The 15,617-nt window shown below is 49.4% G+C and overlaps 1 protein-coding gene across 1 annotated transcript; it reads right to left on the bottom strand.

Moving 5' to 3' along the window:
* Window positions 1-2,768: 2,768 nt before the first annotated feature.
* LYG1 (lysozyme g1) lies at window positions 2,769-12,814 on the bottom strand. The gene is made up of 7 exons (XM_036454075.2): window positions 12,799-12,814; window positions 12,560-12,656; window positions 8,353-8,419; window positions 6,454-6,558; window positions 5,128-5,321; window positions 3,179-3,311; window positions 2,769-2,992 (listed from the first exon to the last, which is right to left on the bottom strand). The coding sequence occupies exons 2-7, from the start codon at window positions 12,653-12,655 to the stop codon at window positions 2,874-2,876; spliced, it is 714 nt and encodes a 237-aa protein (XP_036309968.1). The 5' UTR covers window position 12,656; window positions 12,799-12,814; the 3' UTR covers window positions 2,769-2,873.
* Between the last annotated feature and the right edge of the window lie 2,803 nt (window positions 12,815-15,617).

Consider the following 15,617-nt stretch of genomic DNA (forward strand, 5'->3'; position numbering starts at 1 on the left):
AATATTTCTGTCTCTCTGTTCCCTTCCATTCTGTCTAAAAATTAATGGAAAGCATATCCTCCAGGAGGATTTACAAAAAAACATCCTGTTTCTATTATATAAGAAGCAGATGCCACAGCAACAGGGACATGGGCACTTTCTTCCTAGAGGTTTATATTTCAAAGGGATGGCTTCCTGACCTTTTTTTTTGGGGGGGGGGGAGGGGAGGAACATATTTTTAGGTTGTAAAGCTGTCAAAGGCTAACTGGAGAGGAGGTTTATAAAATGTACATCACATTAATAGTACATTAAGATGTATATATGTGTGTATCGCTTCATGCATGTTCTTCACTCGGTGGGACCATCCTTCCCAGTGCAAACTGCAAAAGGTTTAGCATCCTTTGCCCCACCACAAAATACCAGTGATGTCCAACTCATCCCAAGCAAAAAAAAAAAAAAAAAAAAAAAAAGAGCGTGAGGCGGGAGGGCGGGAGGGAGAAAACTGTCCTCGCAAGTTTCCAAATGCCTCCTGGAAGGGATATGCCCAGCTCAGGTGGCCAGCTCACCTGGACTCGCTCAGAAAGTTCCCCTTTAACTTCCCTGATTTTAGCCTTGCAAGTTCCATGTCCCAGAAAACCCACCACCACACCACACACATGCCATCACACACACTCATCATCATCATCAAATTATGTGCATGTGGCACTGGGTGTGGACTCACTTCGGCCCTTCACCAGCTCTGGAACCGAGCAAGTGTCTTCACAGCTCTGGTTGGGAGCTCTTTTTCTGTTCCGTGGAATCGTGCATCCTGGCTGGTGTGACAATTCAGCACCAAGTCAACCTCTTCTGGGAACTCAGGCCTCAGTACCCAGACCAATTTTCACGTCTCTCCTCTCAAATTAGCTTATTGTGCCCAAGTGTCACTATATCGGGATCTCTGTGTGAACAAGGAGGTGCCTTCGCAGTTCCTACCACCGTGGCTGGCAGGTAGGAGGTGCTTGGCCAGGACTGGTTACTAGCTGTTTCGTTAATCCCCTAGCGCATCTGTGCCTCCCTCGGAGCTGCCCCTGTGAGGTCCTAGCGCTCCTTGTTGGCCTTCCTGGACCGAATGTTTTCTAAGGATGACCGTCACCACAGTCATACTGTGTATGTCTTTCTGGTGTACGTGTTCCCAGTGGGAGCTGTGGGAGCCTGCCCCAGGGTGTGATTTCAGAAGGGCTTTATTCACCCAAGTGTTCCCACCGGGGGCTCCTAACCAGTGCCCGTCTCTTTTCCTTGTGCCAGTGAAATGCACTCATGAGGTCTTCTCGGTCATTTCTCCTCGGTGGGAACCGTGCCGCTGGATTCAGCCTTGAGAGGGTCTTGGAAGGCAGAGGGTGGGGAGAGCAAGAAGGAAGTGGCCCTGGAGAAGTTCAAGGGCATCAATGGTCAGAATCCAGTTCCCTGGGCGTCTGATACAGAAGGTGACCTCCTCACACTGTCTCCGGGTACACACCCTGAGTCCGTGCCCTGTGTGCAGTGTAATGGGCTGTTGTCCCCAACTAAAGCCGCTCCTGAGGCAGAGACTCTGATGTACAGTAGCGCTGAACACAGACTGGTTGCTTCAAAACAATTCTGCTTTAAAAGGATAATTGTTCCACAATGACACTCTGCAGTGATACCGTACAGTGAATAGAATGGGACATTAATTACTTTTATAGAATACACCCCCTAGATTTACGTAATTTACCAACATGGTCTTCATGTCTCTGTTGGTAAATTACCGTTGAGGCAGCTTCAACGGAAAACCACTGTGCGTGCCCCCAGCAAGGGAATCGTTCCACTGAGCTGGGGGAAGTTGGGGTGGAAGGTTCTGTGGTCCAGGAAAGGAAAGGAGGTAAACTTAGGTGACAGAGAGACTGACGAAGGATTAAAATAATGCTGCAATAAATAAAATAATGCTGCAAAGTTCCTAAGAGCCTCTCCTGAAACAAATCCACCCAGCAGATGGGGCTGGCCACCATCATACCCTTTACCTCATCAAATTTTCCAATTAAATTTGAAACTATTATTTTTATGAGAGAAATCAATGACAGAGTTGCCAGGTAGAATATTATATGCCCAAATGTGTTCCAGATATTGCATGGGACCTATGCCTTTAAACATTGTTCATTATTGTACTCGCTCAGTTGGTTGGACAAAGTCCTGATCATACCAGAGGCAACCAATTGATATTTTTCCTCTCACATTGATGTTCTCTCTCTCTCTCTCTCTCTCTCTCTCTCTCTCTCTCTCTCTCTCTTTCTCCTTCTGTCTCTCCATTCCTCTTTCTCTGACATCATTTAAAAGAAAACATCTGTCCATGAAAAATTTAAAAAACATGTTCATTATTTATCTGGAATTCAAATGTAAACAAGCTATCTCTGTGGTTTTTTTAATCCTCACCCGAGAATGTTTTTGTTGAATTTTAAAGAGAGAATCGTTGATTAGTTGCCTACTGTACACACCCCAACTGGGGATTGAATCGACAACTTAGGTATGTGCCCTGATTGGGAATTAAATCCACAACCTTTTGGTGCATGTAATGACACTCCAACCGGCTGAGACACCTGCCAGGGCAGCTGTCTGGGTATTTATTTGGTAAATCTGGCCATATTAGTCAATGAGGTGCAGGATTCATTCACAGAAATCCAAGAATTCCAGCTTACCCGCATGGAAATACATTTAAAGAGACACAACCCTTAACTTACACATACACACATCAGACCACAAGATGTAGGGAATCGCTCTTCCTTTAATCTATGTTATGCTATTTTGACAACTTTCCGGTCAAACTTAGATTCTCATTGCCTGGTTTTATCTGTGGAACGGACGAGGACGCATGCATGAGAATGCTGTGGGGTTGATCTGAAGTCTTAGAAGCCCTGTCTCTTGAAGTATTTGGCTCGTGCAAGGACATCATTGCAGAAGTCACAGCCCAGGTCCTGGCTGCTTCTGACGTAGCTGGGCCCTCCGACGTAGGCACAGAGCCCACCTGCGAGGGCGAGAGGTTCATGCTGACCCTCAGCCCACGCCTCATTGCTTCAGGATGCTCAGCGGTCAACTCTGATTCCCTTTCCTCGCGTTCGCCAGGAAGCAGAGGTCTGGGGAGTCTGGCACGTGCGTTACATTGGTCCCATTGTCCCCTGCCATGAAAGCGCCCGCCCTGGGTTCCCCCTACCTCTCAGGTACTGGTCGGGGCTCCAGGTGGGGAACCTCCTCTGGATTTCTTTGATTCTAACAGTCAGGACCTCAGTCATCTGGGACAGCTGGGACTCGCTGATCCACGTTCTGGGGACGTAGTGGCCAGTGTCCTAGAGGGGGCGGGCGGAGGAGAAGCCAGGTGAGCCAAATGCACGGGTGATGTGGCTTCCTACTGTCAGTGCTTTCGCATGCCCCCTCTCTTTCCTGCCTCCTCTTGCAAAAGAACAAAGGCCACTCTCTGTCGCCCTGGGGACAAGCAGTAAAACAACAAGATTTGGACAAAGGAAGGAAGGAGCAGACAGGTGCCTGCTACCTCACTGCGTTGGCAAGAGGCAGGCTGGAAGCCAGGGCTGACCGGAAGGGTGGCTCCTGCCTGATGCCCACTTTCAACATGGCGACCACAAACCCTTAACCGCTCAGAAAGTGTTTCTTCTCTGGACTTGTAATCATCCTTCCAGACAATCCGAAGGTCTAAAGGGACCACTAACTTTTGTCCCACACCCCTCGTTACCATTCCGTATATGTTTCACCATATTCAAAAGAAGTATCTGACTCAGGGAAATTCTTTCTTCATCTTTAAAGGATTGCCGAAACCGGTGTGGCTCAGTGGATAGAGCGCCGGCCTGTGGACTGAGGGATCCCAGGTTCAATTCCAGTCAAGGGCATGTACCTTGGCTGTGGGCACATCTCTAGTAGGGGTGTGCAAGAGGCAGCTGGTCAAGGATTTTCTCTCATCAATGTTTCTAACTCTTATCCCTCTCTCTTCCTCTCTAAAAAAAAAAAAAAAAAAAAAATCAATAAAATATATATTTTTAAAGGATATGGACTCATCCTTTTCCCAAGAACGAGGTTTTACAAAGGGGACAGAGCAAGGTGGCTGGAATGATGCAGCCCCAACCGCCCAGGCTCCCCTTGGTCCCAGGCTGCGTTTCCCAGCTGCCCTGTGCCTTTACAGCAATGGCAACCCTCTCATACATTCACTCTCCCATGCGCCCAAATTCATCTGAGAATTGGATACTTTTAAATTGTATGGTGTCATACAGAGTACTAATGGGAAGCCAATTTAAAGTTCATTGAGGAAACTTTTCCCTAAAAGTTTAAACAATGACTGCACTACTTACAGGTTTCTCAGCAACTATAACAATGTGAAATACAATAGAAAAGACAGTGGTCCCATCTCTCCCCGCCATCACCCACTCCCCCCGGGTCAGTCAGTTGGTTAGAGTGTTGTCCAGATGCGTCAAGGTTGCAGGTTTGATCCCTGGTCAGGGCACATACAAGAATCAACCAATGAATGCATAAATAAGTGGACCAACAAATCAATGTCTCTCTCTCTCTCTCTCTCTCTCTCTCTCTCTCTCTCTCTCTCTCTCTGTGTGTGTGTGTGTGTGTGTTTGATATATATATATATATATATATATATATATATATATATATATAAAACAAAAACAATAAGTAAAAAATCATTTTAAAAAGCACGTGACCTTCAGAACTAAGAACTGTGTGGAAAGACAGGGATAAAGGAATTTGTATTTGCTGAGAATCTACTTTTTCATATTATTTCATTGAATCTTCATAATGATTCTGAGGATGGCATTTTCTAGGTGAGGAAACTGAGGCCCAGGGAGACTAAATGCTTTGTCCAAGGTCATGTGGTTACAAAATAGCAGAGCAAGGATTGGATCTATGGTATTCCTCTTGCAGAGCTCACCAGAAATCCAGAATGGGGCACCAGTGATGACACCCTGGACACAGCCTAACTTACTTGGAAAGGAATTGTGGCTCAACATGAAGCAGAAATGGTGCTGCTCGTCCCTCAGGCAGAGAGCCTGCGGGGCTGAGCCCCAGGGATACCATCCGCACCACAAATCCCAAGGTGCCCTCTTGGAGCTGTGCACGCGGCCCGGCGGCCACGTGGAGGGTTACCTGCACCACCCTGACTCCGTCATCCACGTTGCCCGCGTGGACCAGCAGGCTCCCGCCAGGATACTCCCTGGACACGACACCCGCGATCACGGCAGGATCCACGCAGTACTTTTGGCCAACGGTGCGCATGACGGGCTGGTATCTCAGGAGGTACGGCATGTCGATCTCAGCCAGCCGCTCAGAGGCACGGACTCCTACAGCAGACACAGAAGCAAGGGTGGCGTGGTGTCACTTAGGCCCAAACCAGAGCTCAAACGGAGAGAGAAAGCACAGGCCAAGCATCTGGGCAGCAGCTCAGGACTGAGAAACTCATGTTTGGGCCTGGGACCTCTGGTGGCCATTCCTGGAACTGAGATTATGATTCTCTCTCTCTCTTTTTTTTTTCTTTTTTTTTTTTTAAATATATATTTTATTGATTTTTCAGAGAGGAAGAGAGAGGGATAGAGAGTTAGAAACATCGATGAGAGAGAATCATCGATCAGCTGCCTCTTGCACACCCCCTACTGGGGATGTGCCCGCAACCAAGGTACATGCCCTTGACCGGAATCAAACCCAGGACCTTTCAGTCCACAGACGAACACTCTATCCACTGAGCCAAACCGGTTTCGGCACGATTCTCCTTTGAACTGAGTTGGCGTCCCCTCAGGCAGTGTCCTTTGTGGCCACCACTGCCTCAGCCGGGGCAGCTCGCCTCCTCCTGGAGAATCTCGTGGGCACAGGCCCCACTGGCCCCATCCTAAGCATCCAAACAGACTTGGGCGGTTAAATGCATGCCCTTCAGCTATGACAAGCACACAATGTGTGGGAAGAATTCCCCCACACCCTTCCGGAAGTCCTTGGATAGCTTTGCTGACAGGTGTGCTCACCTTAGCCCCTTTCCACCCTACAGTGCTCCCGGAACGCCAAGAACGCTGGGCAAGGTGAAAACCAATTCCACTTCCCCCGGCAGCCACTTAACCTCTAAGCACTCTGGTTTCAAAAGCACTCTCCTGCACACGACTGCCCAGAGTCGCACCAACACTGTCAAGTAGGTACTGTCATCCCCAGAGGCTCAGGAAACTAAAGGGCTTCCGAGCCAGCGCTCCACGTCTTTGGACTCCACGTCCTGTGCTCTTCCCACCTCTCCGCGGGGTGGGACTGCGGGAAACAGTGGGGACCAAAAGGGTATGTTGAGAGGATCACAACCTGTGGGGAATGATGGGGGCATAGGTGTGGGGCACCAGGGCAGGGGCAGTCCTGTTGGAGCCACCTTTGCCTGAAGGAATCACTTTCTGAGAGGAAGGAAGAGGAGGAGGAGGGTGAGGTGGGCAATGAGATTCTAGCTACCACAGTAGTTCAGGCCTCGGCGTCTTCCAATCCCACAAGATGCCCCGGGGGTGTCGAGGGTTCGGATGTTTCCGTAGCATCCCCAGTTGCCACTTTCAGATGAGTCTACAAATTGAGAGAATTTCAACCTAAGACATTGAGCTAGAGCAGTTCCAGTCATCCTTCCACCCGTGAATACAGCGGCATGAATAAACAAGGAGAACTTCACCCCGCAGTGGAACCCTCCTGCAATTTACAGTAGGTACAGTGACAAGGACATTATCATAGACCCTCCTCAGCACTAAATCCTCACCTCACAGCCTGCAGGCAGAGGGACTGCTGGCGCAGGTCTTCTTGCAAAGCCCTGGGGTTGTCCAAAGCTGCTGAGTGGGTGGGTGTTTTGGGTCAGATCAGAATGTCCCTGTAAGCTAGTTCTTCTCTCTATCTTATCTGAACTCTCAGCGCTGTTCCCTCCCATGCCCCTCACTGTTGGTCTGTGAGATACTGTGTTTGCCCTGGAGAAACACATATAAAGCCTGGTTCTCCCTGGGCCCTGAGCCCAGACCCCAAGCAAAGGGACTGCTGGTAAGTGCGACTTGGAGCTGGCTTCCCTGCGCTCGGTGCACACCTGTGTGGGTGCTTAAGGCGCAGAGGGGGAGGGCACGTGGTGAGGTCTGAGGCCTGGTCTCCACCTGGGGCTCCCTCCTTCCACTTCCCTCTCTCTTTTTGCCCTTCATTCTCTCTTTCTTTAACTGCCCCTCATTCCCGGCACTGAAGAGGAGGAGAAATTTTACACAAAGACCACTTAGGAGAAGGGCATTCCCGAGAACTCACCATGCACACCAGAAGGAGGACACAACCAGTAATAAGATGCCTACAGTTGGCAAGAAATTGCCCTTGAGATCATATCCCACTGTAATAAGCCTGTAAGCCTTTCTCGTTAGATTACTCTTTTTGTTTTATTCTTTCCTGAAAGTAGCCTATATAGTTAAATCTTAAAGATGTGCAGGTCTATTGCTTATGATCACATGTGTACTGCATGTTTACTAAATGTAGTTTTAGGTTCTCTTTTCTTTTAAGACCTTTATGGGGTTGAATCTGAGAATACTATCATTTTGGAGTGCATACTTCTACTCTTAAAATGTTTGCTGAATAATCTGAGAGAAATGAGAAAATGAAATGACATGGTCTTTTGTGAGTATATTCAAAACTAAATGAGTCAACGTGCCCATTTTTATTTTTTAATAAGGGCACCCTACTTTTGTAACTGGTGACAAACACCCTTCATAATAGCTAGTTGTGTCATTTATTGCTCCCTGCTTCCTAGTCGCTCCCTAACCACATTACATGTCCCTCCTAGTTCCTTATATTGTATTCTCAAAATGCCTTCTAGAAATTTAAAAGTATGTGTTGAATGTCTAGGTCAACAAGTAAGTGAATGAATGTAAGACTAACTCCATCTGAGAAATTTGTAGGACTTAGAACCAGGAAAAGAAATTGTTTTTCTTAAGGAACCATGCTTCCTGCCTTTATTTCTCTAAAACCATGTACTTTTCCCTTTTTGCCCAGCTACAGGGAAACAGGACCAAATCTGAAATTCAAGCATTGCAACTATGTCTGCCTGGATGGTTAGCTTAGTCACATCCCCTCGACCCCCTCAATGCTGGTTTTAGACTGAGTTACATTCGACTTATTGTTGTAAGCCGCCTCAACTCTCCCGTGGAAATATATGCTCTGTTAATTAATTCAACAAGTACTTTTGGCGGGAGAGTTTCTGAGGAACAATGAGTGCTTATCAATGGCAAGCGCCCCACCTTCCAAAGAAGCCCTCCTCCCCTCTCCTGTGCGGCCAGAGCGGCTGCCCTCCCGGTGCAGACTCTCCCGGCTCCACGGCCATTTGGGAAAAGGAAACACACTCACCAGTGAGGACCAGGAGGCCCAGAAGCAGCCACAGCACAGACATACCGCTGATCTGACGCCACAGGTCCTACAGTGATTTTAAAATACAAATTAGCTCGAAGATGTGGAAGTATCCATCGGCATAACAGCACGCAGTGTTTCTATGGGAAGGAGTGGGGAAAGGAGAGCAAGCTCCCCCAAGTCTGAACTAAAAACCAATGACTTGAATCATAATGAAAAAAGCAACAGGAGGACGCTGCTCCGTCCATCCTCTCAATTGGCTTAAAACGACGAGACCCCTGCTCGGCCCACAGGGACCAAGACGCCTCGGCCTCAGCCGGATCCTGGTGCCCAGCCTCCGACCCCGAACGGCAAGCTTCCGACGCACATGCCGGGTCCCAATAGCCTCATTATTATCAAAAGCTAACACTGAAAGGAGAGAACTATGTCCGTGTTTCTCTTCACTGGGCTCCTCCTTCCGGTTAGCGGAAAGGCCGCACTCCCTCGGAGCTTTGGCACGTACTCTCTGCTTTGGTTGTCGGAAGGAGCTGAGAGACATTACCCTCCTCTAAGCCCCGCCTGGGGGCTCAGACCCTGGTGGGCACCTGGAGCCACGATGCCATTCCCTCTGTAAAACTCCCGGGCAGGAGCAAGCCGGGGCGGGGGATGGAGAGACAGGCTACTTCCACCAAAGCTGAGCCCCTGCAGGCAGGTCCTGGGCAAGGGCCCTGGAGTGGACTCCAAAGTGCTCACTGGAGGGGAGACCTGACATTGGTCACCGTCAGCCACTTGCGTCCCACTTGCTCTCTTGCACGTTCTCTTTCTTTCCAACATTCCTCTGATCACCGTTCACCTGTCCACAGAGCCTGGTTCCCCCACCAGCTGCCAAGCAATTACACCAATGCCAAGCAGCGTAGCTTGCCGCTGACCCTGGGAGTGGCCGCTGACCCTGGGAGTGGCCGCTGACCCTGGGAGTGGCCGCTGACCCTGGGAGTGGCCGCTGACCCTGGGAGTGCTGGCGGAGCAGCCATCTGTCCCCGCTTCCCCTCCCACCACAGGTGTTCCATCGCCTCCCCAGGGCGCTGAGCCGGGCTACCTGTCATTTCGAATCATTACTATCATTATAGGTCGGAGTGTGCATTTAAACGCAGCATTCGTCACTTTCATCGTGCTTTTCTCATCTCTTTTGTGTCAAGGTTGTTCTTATGGGTGGTTCCTTGCAAACACCCAGAGAGATTACTAAGTCCTATGTCTCAAGACGAAGGAGAGACTGTGCGGTGGGTGCTAGACTTTTTGGTGGGAGGATCACTTAGTAAGTCCAACCACTACACTGTCCACCTGAAAATGCTATCTCAATGAATGCCAACTCAATGGGAAATTTTTTTAAATTCAAAACCAAAAAGACGGAGTATGAGGAAGACATTTGCGTTAAGGGCTCTTACCACGGAGGGATTGTGTGCCCCTCAGACACACCATTCATTCTTCTTCCCACAACACTGAGACGCTCTGCCTGACTCCCCCAGAGTTGAGCACGAAATGTCATGCTGAGTCCCAACCCCAAAAGGGTACGGGAGCTGGACATTTTGGCTGGGTCTGCAGAAACCCTCTGCTCAACCACCCAATGGGAGTCATTTATTCGGCACCCCGAGCCCCCAGCTCTGGCCGAGAGAGAACACTCAGTCCCGGAGAAAGAATGGAGAAAGCCACTTCTGTGAGGAGAAGCTCAGAGAAAGCTCATCTTTACAGAGGTCCCTCCTGGCTTTGTGGAAGGAACCCTGCAGAGAAAGTGCTTGCTGCTTTTCGGGGCGGGGGGGGGGGGGGGGGGGGGGGGGAACACAGAGGAAACAACAGAACAGCACTCCCTCTGGGGAAGCCACGTGGACGAATGGGACATGAGAGTCCCTTACTCTCCAAGCCTGAGGAGAGGTCTGCTGAATAAGCACTGGAATGAAAAGTCTAGGTAATTACAAAATTACTTAGAAACCCAGAGTCCCTTTCTGTCTTTTCTCCGATCACATCAGGAAAAAGCAAAACGCGGCAATGGTCCTGAGCACGGCATGTGGACACCAGCAGCTCCGACTCCGCTCCTCAGGAGCCGGGAAGTATCCGTGGTGAGAAGGGATCGCCAGGGCACTGTGGGGTGTCGCTGGGGACTTACCTATGACTAATCTGTCAATACCCCTGTGGCTCCCAGCACTGGAAACCGCTATGGAGATGTCTGGCCAAGACTCGGCAGGGCTCATGATACCCACCTAGCACAGTGCCCACGTGGCACCCATCCTCTCTTCCTGGGGAGCAAACCAGTGACAAACAGCGAACCAGTGACAACAAGCAGGACAGCAGGCTGGCTGGGCTCCCTGGAAACTGACGCCTGAGCCTCCCTCGGGCACAGTTGAAGTTCACAGCTCTCTCCACCTCATCCTCTGCAACCCCCACAGCATCATTTATGTGTGCCAGACATAACAAACCAGCTCTTCCTCCATTAAATAACTGTTTTGGGAAAAGTAGGAATAAAGGTCTTTGGTCTTTAGTTCCTCCACCATGAGACCCTCATTCTTGTTCCATGAATTCTCTCCGAGATCTTTGCCCTAAACCTAGACCCACAGTCACGTGGTCTGGGGGGGGGGGGAGGGGCTCAGCAGCCTGCAGTGTGCATTGTGGGGATGCCCTGCTCATGGTTCTGGGAGATGAGGTGGCTGTGCCTTACTGTGGCCCTACTTGAGCCTGCAGAGCTGAGGACTGCTGTGACTTCCACATCGGGCATGGTCTCCTGCTCCTCGTTGCCATTGCATTGCCGCTGGGGTTTGCTGCCGTCTGTCTTGTTGCTTGCGTACCATGTGCTGATAGGCCTTTCTATTATATCACATCTTAGTCCTGTACCCTCCACCGTCTCATCCTCCCGCTCGCTCCTCACACACACACAACACCCCGGCCCACTGCCTCACAGACAGCTAGGCACCACAGGCCTCAGATTAATACGGTCATGCTGGTGGGGCTCAGCTGTTTGAGCATTGTCCCATGCACTGAAGGGTCACCAGTTTGATTCCCAGTCAAGGCACATCCCCAGATGCAGGTTCATTCTAGCAGTGAGAGGTAACTGGTCAATGTTTCTCTTTCACACTGATCTCTCTCTCTCTCTCTCTCTCTCTCTCTCTCTCTCTCTCTCTCTCTCTCTCTCTCTGTCTCAAAACTAATAAAAACATGTTTTAAAATATATTTTGAATCTTCATTAAAAATATCAATGACAGTCACAAATATAACATGTCTCTGCCACTAGAATCACATATCCTTGAGAAAAATCTAACGTTTTAAAATAAAATAAAATAGAGGCTCCTTTTAAAGGCACTTTTTGCAGAGTTGTATGTCACATGGTCTGTGAACATACGATTTACTGAACTTGGATCGTGGGCCCAGAGCTCAGAGGTTTGATTGCTCCTCTTCACTCTGCAGGCAAAGCCTCCCCCGTGGAAAGAGACCTTCACCACCACCCCTCACCCCCTCCCAGAGGCCCCTGTGCCCACTGCTCGCCTCCTCCCTTTGCCCATGGGCAACTGCCAGGCTGAGGGTTCCGGGAAGGCTTCTCTCCGGGTGCCAGGGCTGACTCAGGAATATCCCTTGGGGAACAAAGGTCAAGTCCAAGAGGCCATGCCTCTCTGCTCCATCCAAGGCTCCCGGAACCTGTCCTTCCCCTTCCCCTGTCAAGCTTAAGCTGTTAGACACTTCGGCTTCATTCCTTCACAGCTTCCAGAAAAAACAAGTCTGTTTCAGAACCACCACCTCAGCTTTATGGGGTTAACGCCCCTTGCAGGAGTGAGCCTGAGGGTGGGGGAGAGATGACCCTCTGGCAAAATACAAATAAGTTCGTGAGCTTTGAATCAACAGAAAAGACACCCATGAGACCTGTGCCGCTGTGCTAAATGCACACACGTTTCCGTCCCCCCAGCCTTTGTTGTGCAGATGCTCAGAAACCTGAAAGTACATACTGACATAAAACAAATCTAAATTGTTATAGATATTGTAATGGACAGGAAAAAATTATGCTATCACACATAATCTTTCATAATTTGTGTTTTCCATGAAAACTCCTTAGTTTTATCTGACTTCTGCTTTTCTAGTTTCCTCAGCAGCAAAGACACGATCATATGCATTGATCACCATAGGGACCTCCATAGAGGGACCTCCCGTCCTAGATAAGCCTGAGCACAAATTGCAGGCTTTGCACACTCACCTGTCTTCGCTTAGTTCTTGCCCTTAGAGGCAGGCAGGCCACTGGCGCTTTATATACAGTCTCAGCCCTGCTTCCTCTTTTAAGTGTTGACTTCATCCTATTGTGAAAGGATTTATAGCTAAGTCTAACAAATTATAGTAACGATCGTAGTAATTGCGAATACTTTGAATTTATAGAAGACCTATTCAAGAATGCCCTGGCGTTTTTGCAAACATTAACCAATTAGTTTCTTACCACACCTCAGAGGGCAGATCCTAATTGTAGGTTCACCTTGTTACTTTCAGGACCAACAGTTTCTGGGAATGGAGTTAGGTAAGAAGGGGAGGGAAGAAGGGAAGGAGGGAAGGAGGAAGGGAGAAAGGGAAGAAGGAAAGGAGAGAAGGGAGGAGGGAGGAAGAGAAGGAAGGAAAGAAAGAGGGAAGGAGGGAGGGAGGGAAGGAGGGAAGACGAAAGGAGGAAAGGGGGAAAGGAGAGAAGGGAGGAGGGAGGAAGAGAAGGAAGGAAAGAGGGAGGAAATGAGGGAGGGAGGAAGGGAGGAAGGGTGGGTGAGAGAAAGGGAGATGAAATTGGAGTGTCAGAAACTCTTATCCTTGGTCTGTATTTCAGGCAAGTGGAGCCACACCTGAGGCTGGATGACGCTCTTTTATGTAACCCAGTAGCCACAGCTTGTTCTTAACTGTCTGCCTCAATAAATGCTTCAGGAGGGTTTATATGAGGGCTCCAGGAAGGACCCTCACCCGATTTCCCAGGGACGAGTTTCATCAATAAGAGGGAACCCCTTTATCACCACAACTTGTGAGCCCAACTCTACCTGCTGGATGTTCCCCCAACACAGCCCCTCCTCTTGCTCTCTGCCTCCCACAGGCTCTTCCTGAGGCCGAAAGCCCTGAGGGACAGGGACCGTGTCTCATCCTCTTTATAGCCCAGCACCTAACACCCTGCCTGACACATACTAGAGATAAATGACTAACTTCTTATAACGTCTCCTGGCCCCGTGCCTCCTACCCACCCCCACCCAGGCACAGCTGGAATGTAAGGCTGAGCGGTGAACTTGCCTGAGCACGTATGACCGAGTGCCCAGCGCCTGGCATGATGTGGGTATTCAAGAAACATGTGTTGGATCAGTCAATGCGTGAAGAATTTCTATAGCCTCACCCAGCGGGATTTGGATGCGTCTCCCAGCGCTGGGTCCAGGGTAGAGTTGATTTCCTCATGTTTCACACTGCCCTCAGGATAATTCCATCCCCGCACCAATGACACTTGCTTTTGTCTTTTTTTTCTTTCTTCTCCCCACCCCATCGCCGCCCCCCCCCCCCCCCCCCATATGAAAATGATGTGAGAACAAGGACTGAGTCTGTTTTCCCATTTCCCCTGACTGGCACATAAGAGGTATTCAGTAAGTGTTTGTGGAATTAATTAGTAATTAATTAAAGGGTACCCATGACGTGTAGGAGGTCACTGACTTGACATCACATTCTCTGCCTGTGGCTGAGACGCTGAGGCCATGGAGGCCACTGTGAGCAGATGCCGGCTGGAGACCCAGGGAGCCCGAACTTTACATTTGGGACCCACTGGGTGTGAGAATGCTGGTTTCTATGGTTGGCAGAATTGGGATAAAAAGTAGAGAAATGGTGTACCGCATCACAATCCTAATCCCCACCAGGAAATGGAACACTTGCTCCTCATTTTCCACTACTGTCTAGCACACCCATGACAACTAGAAAGTATTGCAGTGGGAGGAAACCTGGGGGTGCCCCGGCCACATCTGCAAACTTGCCACGTCACCAGGGTTGATCCACCCATGCCAGCGTCCTGGCAGGTCTCCCTGTTGGGCTGCCAGCACAGGGCCTGGCAACAGCTCCCAGCTAGGCCCTCTGGCTTTTCAGTCAGATCCCACAGGACAACCTTCATTCCAAAGACCTGGTGAAGGTCCAGCGGGGAGCTGGGGGAGGTGTTGGGAAGTCAGTGGGACTAGCTACCGCTATGCCCTGCCGTGCCCCAGGAGCCACGCGAGGGGCAAATGCCCCTACAGTTCCGACATCAAGTCCAGTGTGGTTGCACCAAGCAATTCTGACAGGATCTGCCTGGAGATAGCGTCAGATCCCACAGGTTGAGGGCTCGGTCCCACAGGACTGCCCCCTCCTTCAGATGGCAGTCCCAAGAGCAAATTGTCACTTGTGCTTCTGACCAACTGACTATAGATCTGAGATTCCAAATACGCCCTCCATGAGTTTGATTAATTTGCTAAAGCAACTCACAGAATTCAGAGAAACATTGCACTTACAAGGTTATTGGTTTACTGTAAAAAGACATAACTCAGAGCAACCAGATAGAAGAGATGCATTGAGGGCAAGGTCTGGGAAAGGGCTGTTGGAGCTTCCAATGTTCATTCATTCATTCATTCATTCAAAAGTGTCATGGAGAGCATATTCTGTGTCAAGTATGATGCTGGGAATGAAAAATACAGTACTAAACAGACACCCATGATGCCTACCCTTGTAAAGAATATTTTAATGGAAGGAGTTAGATTTCAGGTGCCAAAGATACACTATAATCCCATCCTATATAATAAAGGCTAATATGCAAATCAATCAAAAGGCAGAACCACCCATCACTGTGATGCACATTGACCACCAGGGGCCAGATGCTTAACGCAGGAACTGCCACCTGGTGGTCAGTGCACCAGAAGCTGGGCTCATGGCTGGCAAGCACAGAGGCATTAGTGGGGGCCTCTCCCTCCTCCATGGCAAGGCTAAAACTGCCCAACTGATGGCTCCTGAACTGTGAGAGGGTGCAGGCTGGGCTGAGGGACCTCTCCCCTCCAAGTGCACAAATTTCATGCACAAATTTCAAATAGTAAGATTATAATGAAGCTGGAAAATAACTTAATGACATTGTAGCCTTCCCAAAAGCATAGCACAATGCATTGCTCACGTGTTTGTGGTGATGCATTGCAAACAAAACTGTGCGCTACTAGTCATATAAAAGTACAGCATGTGCAATTATGTATAGTCCACAATATTTGACACTGATAATAAATGACTGTTGCTGGTTTATG

The sequence above is a fragment of the Pipistrellus kuhlii genome, unplaced genomic scaffold, assembly GCF_014108245.1.
Source record: "Pipistrellus kuhlii isolate mPipKuh1 unplaced genomic scaffold, mPipKuh1.p scaffold_m20_p_27, whole genome shotgun sequence".
Lineage (NCBI taxonomy): Eukaryota > Metazoa > Chordata > Mammalia > Chiroptera > Vespertilionidae > Pipistrellus > Pipistrellus kuhlii.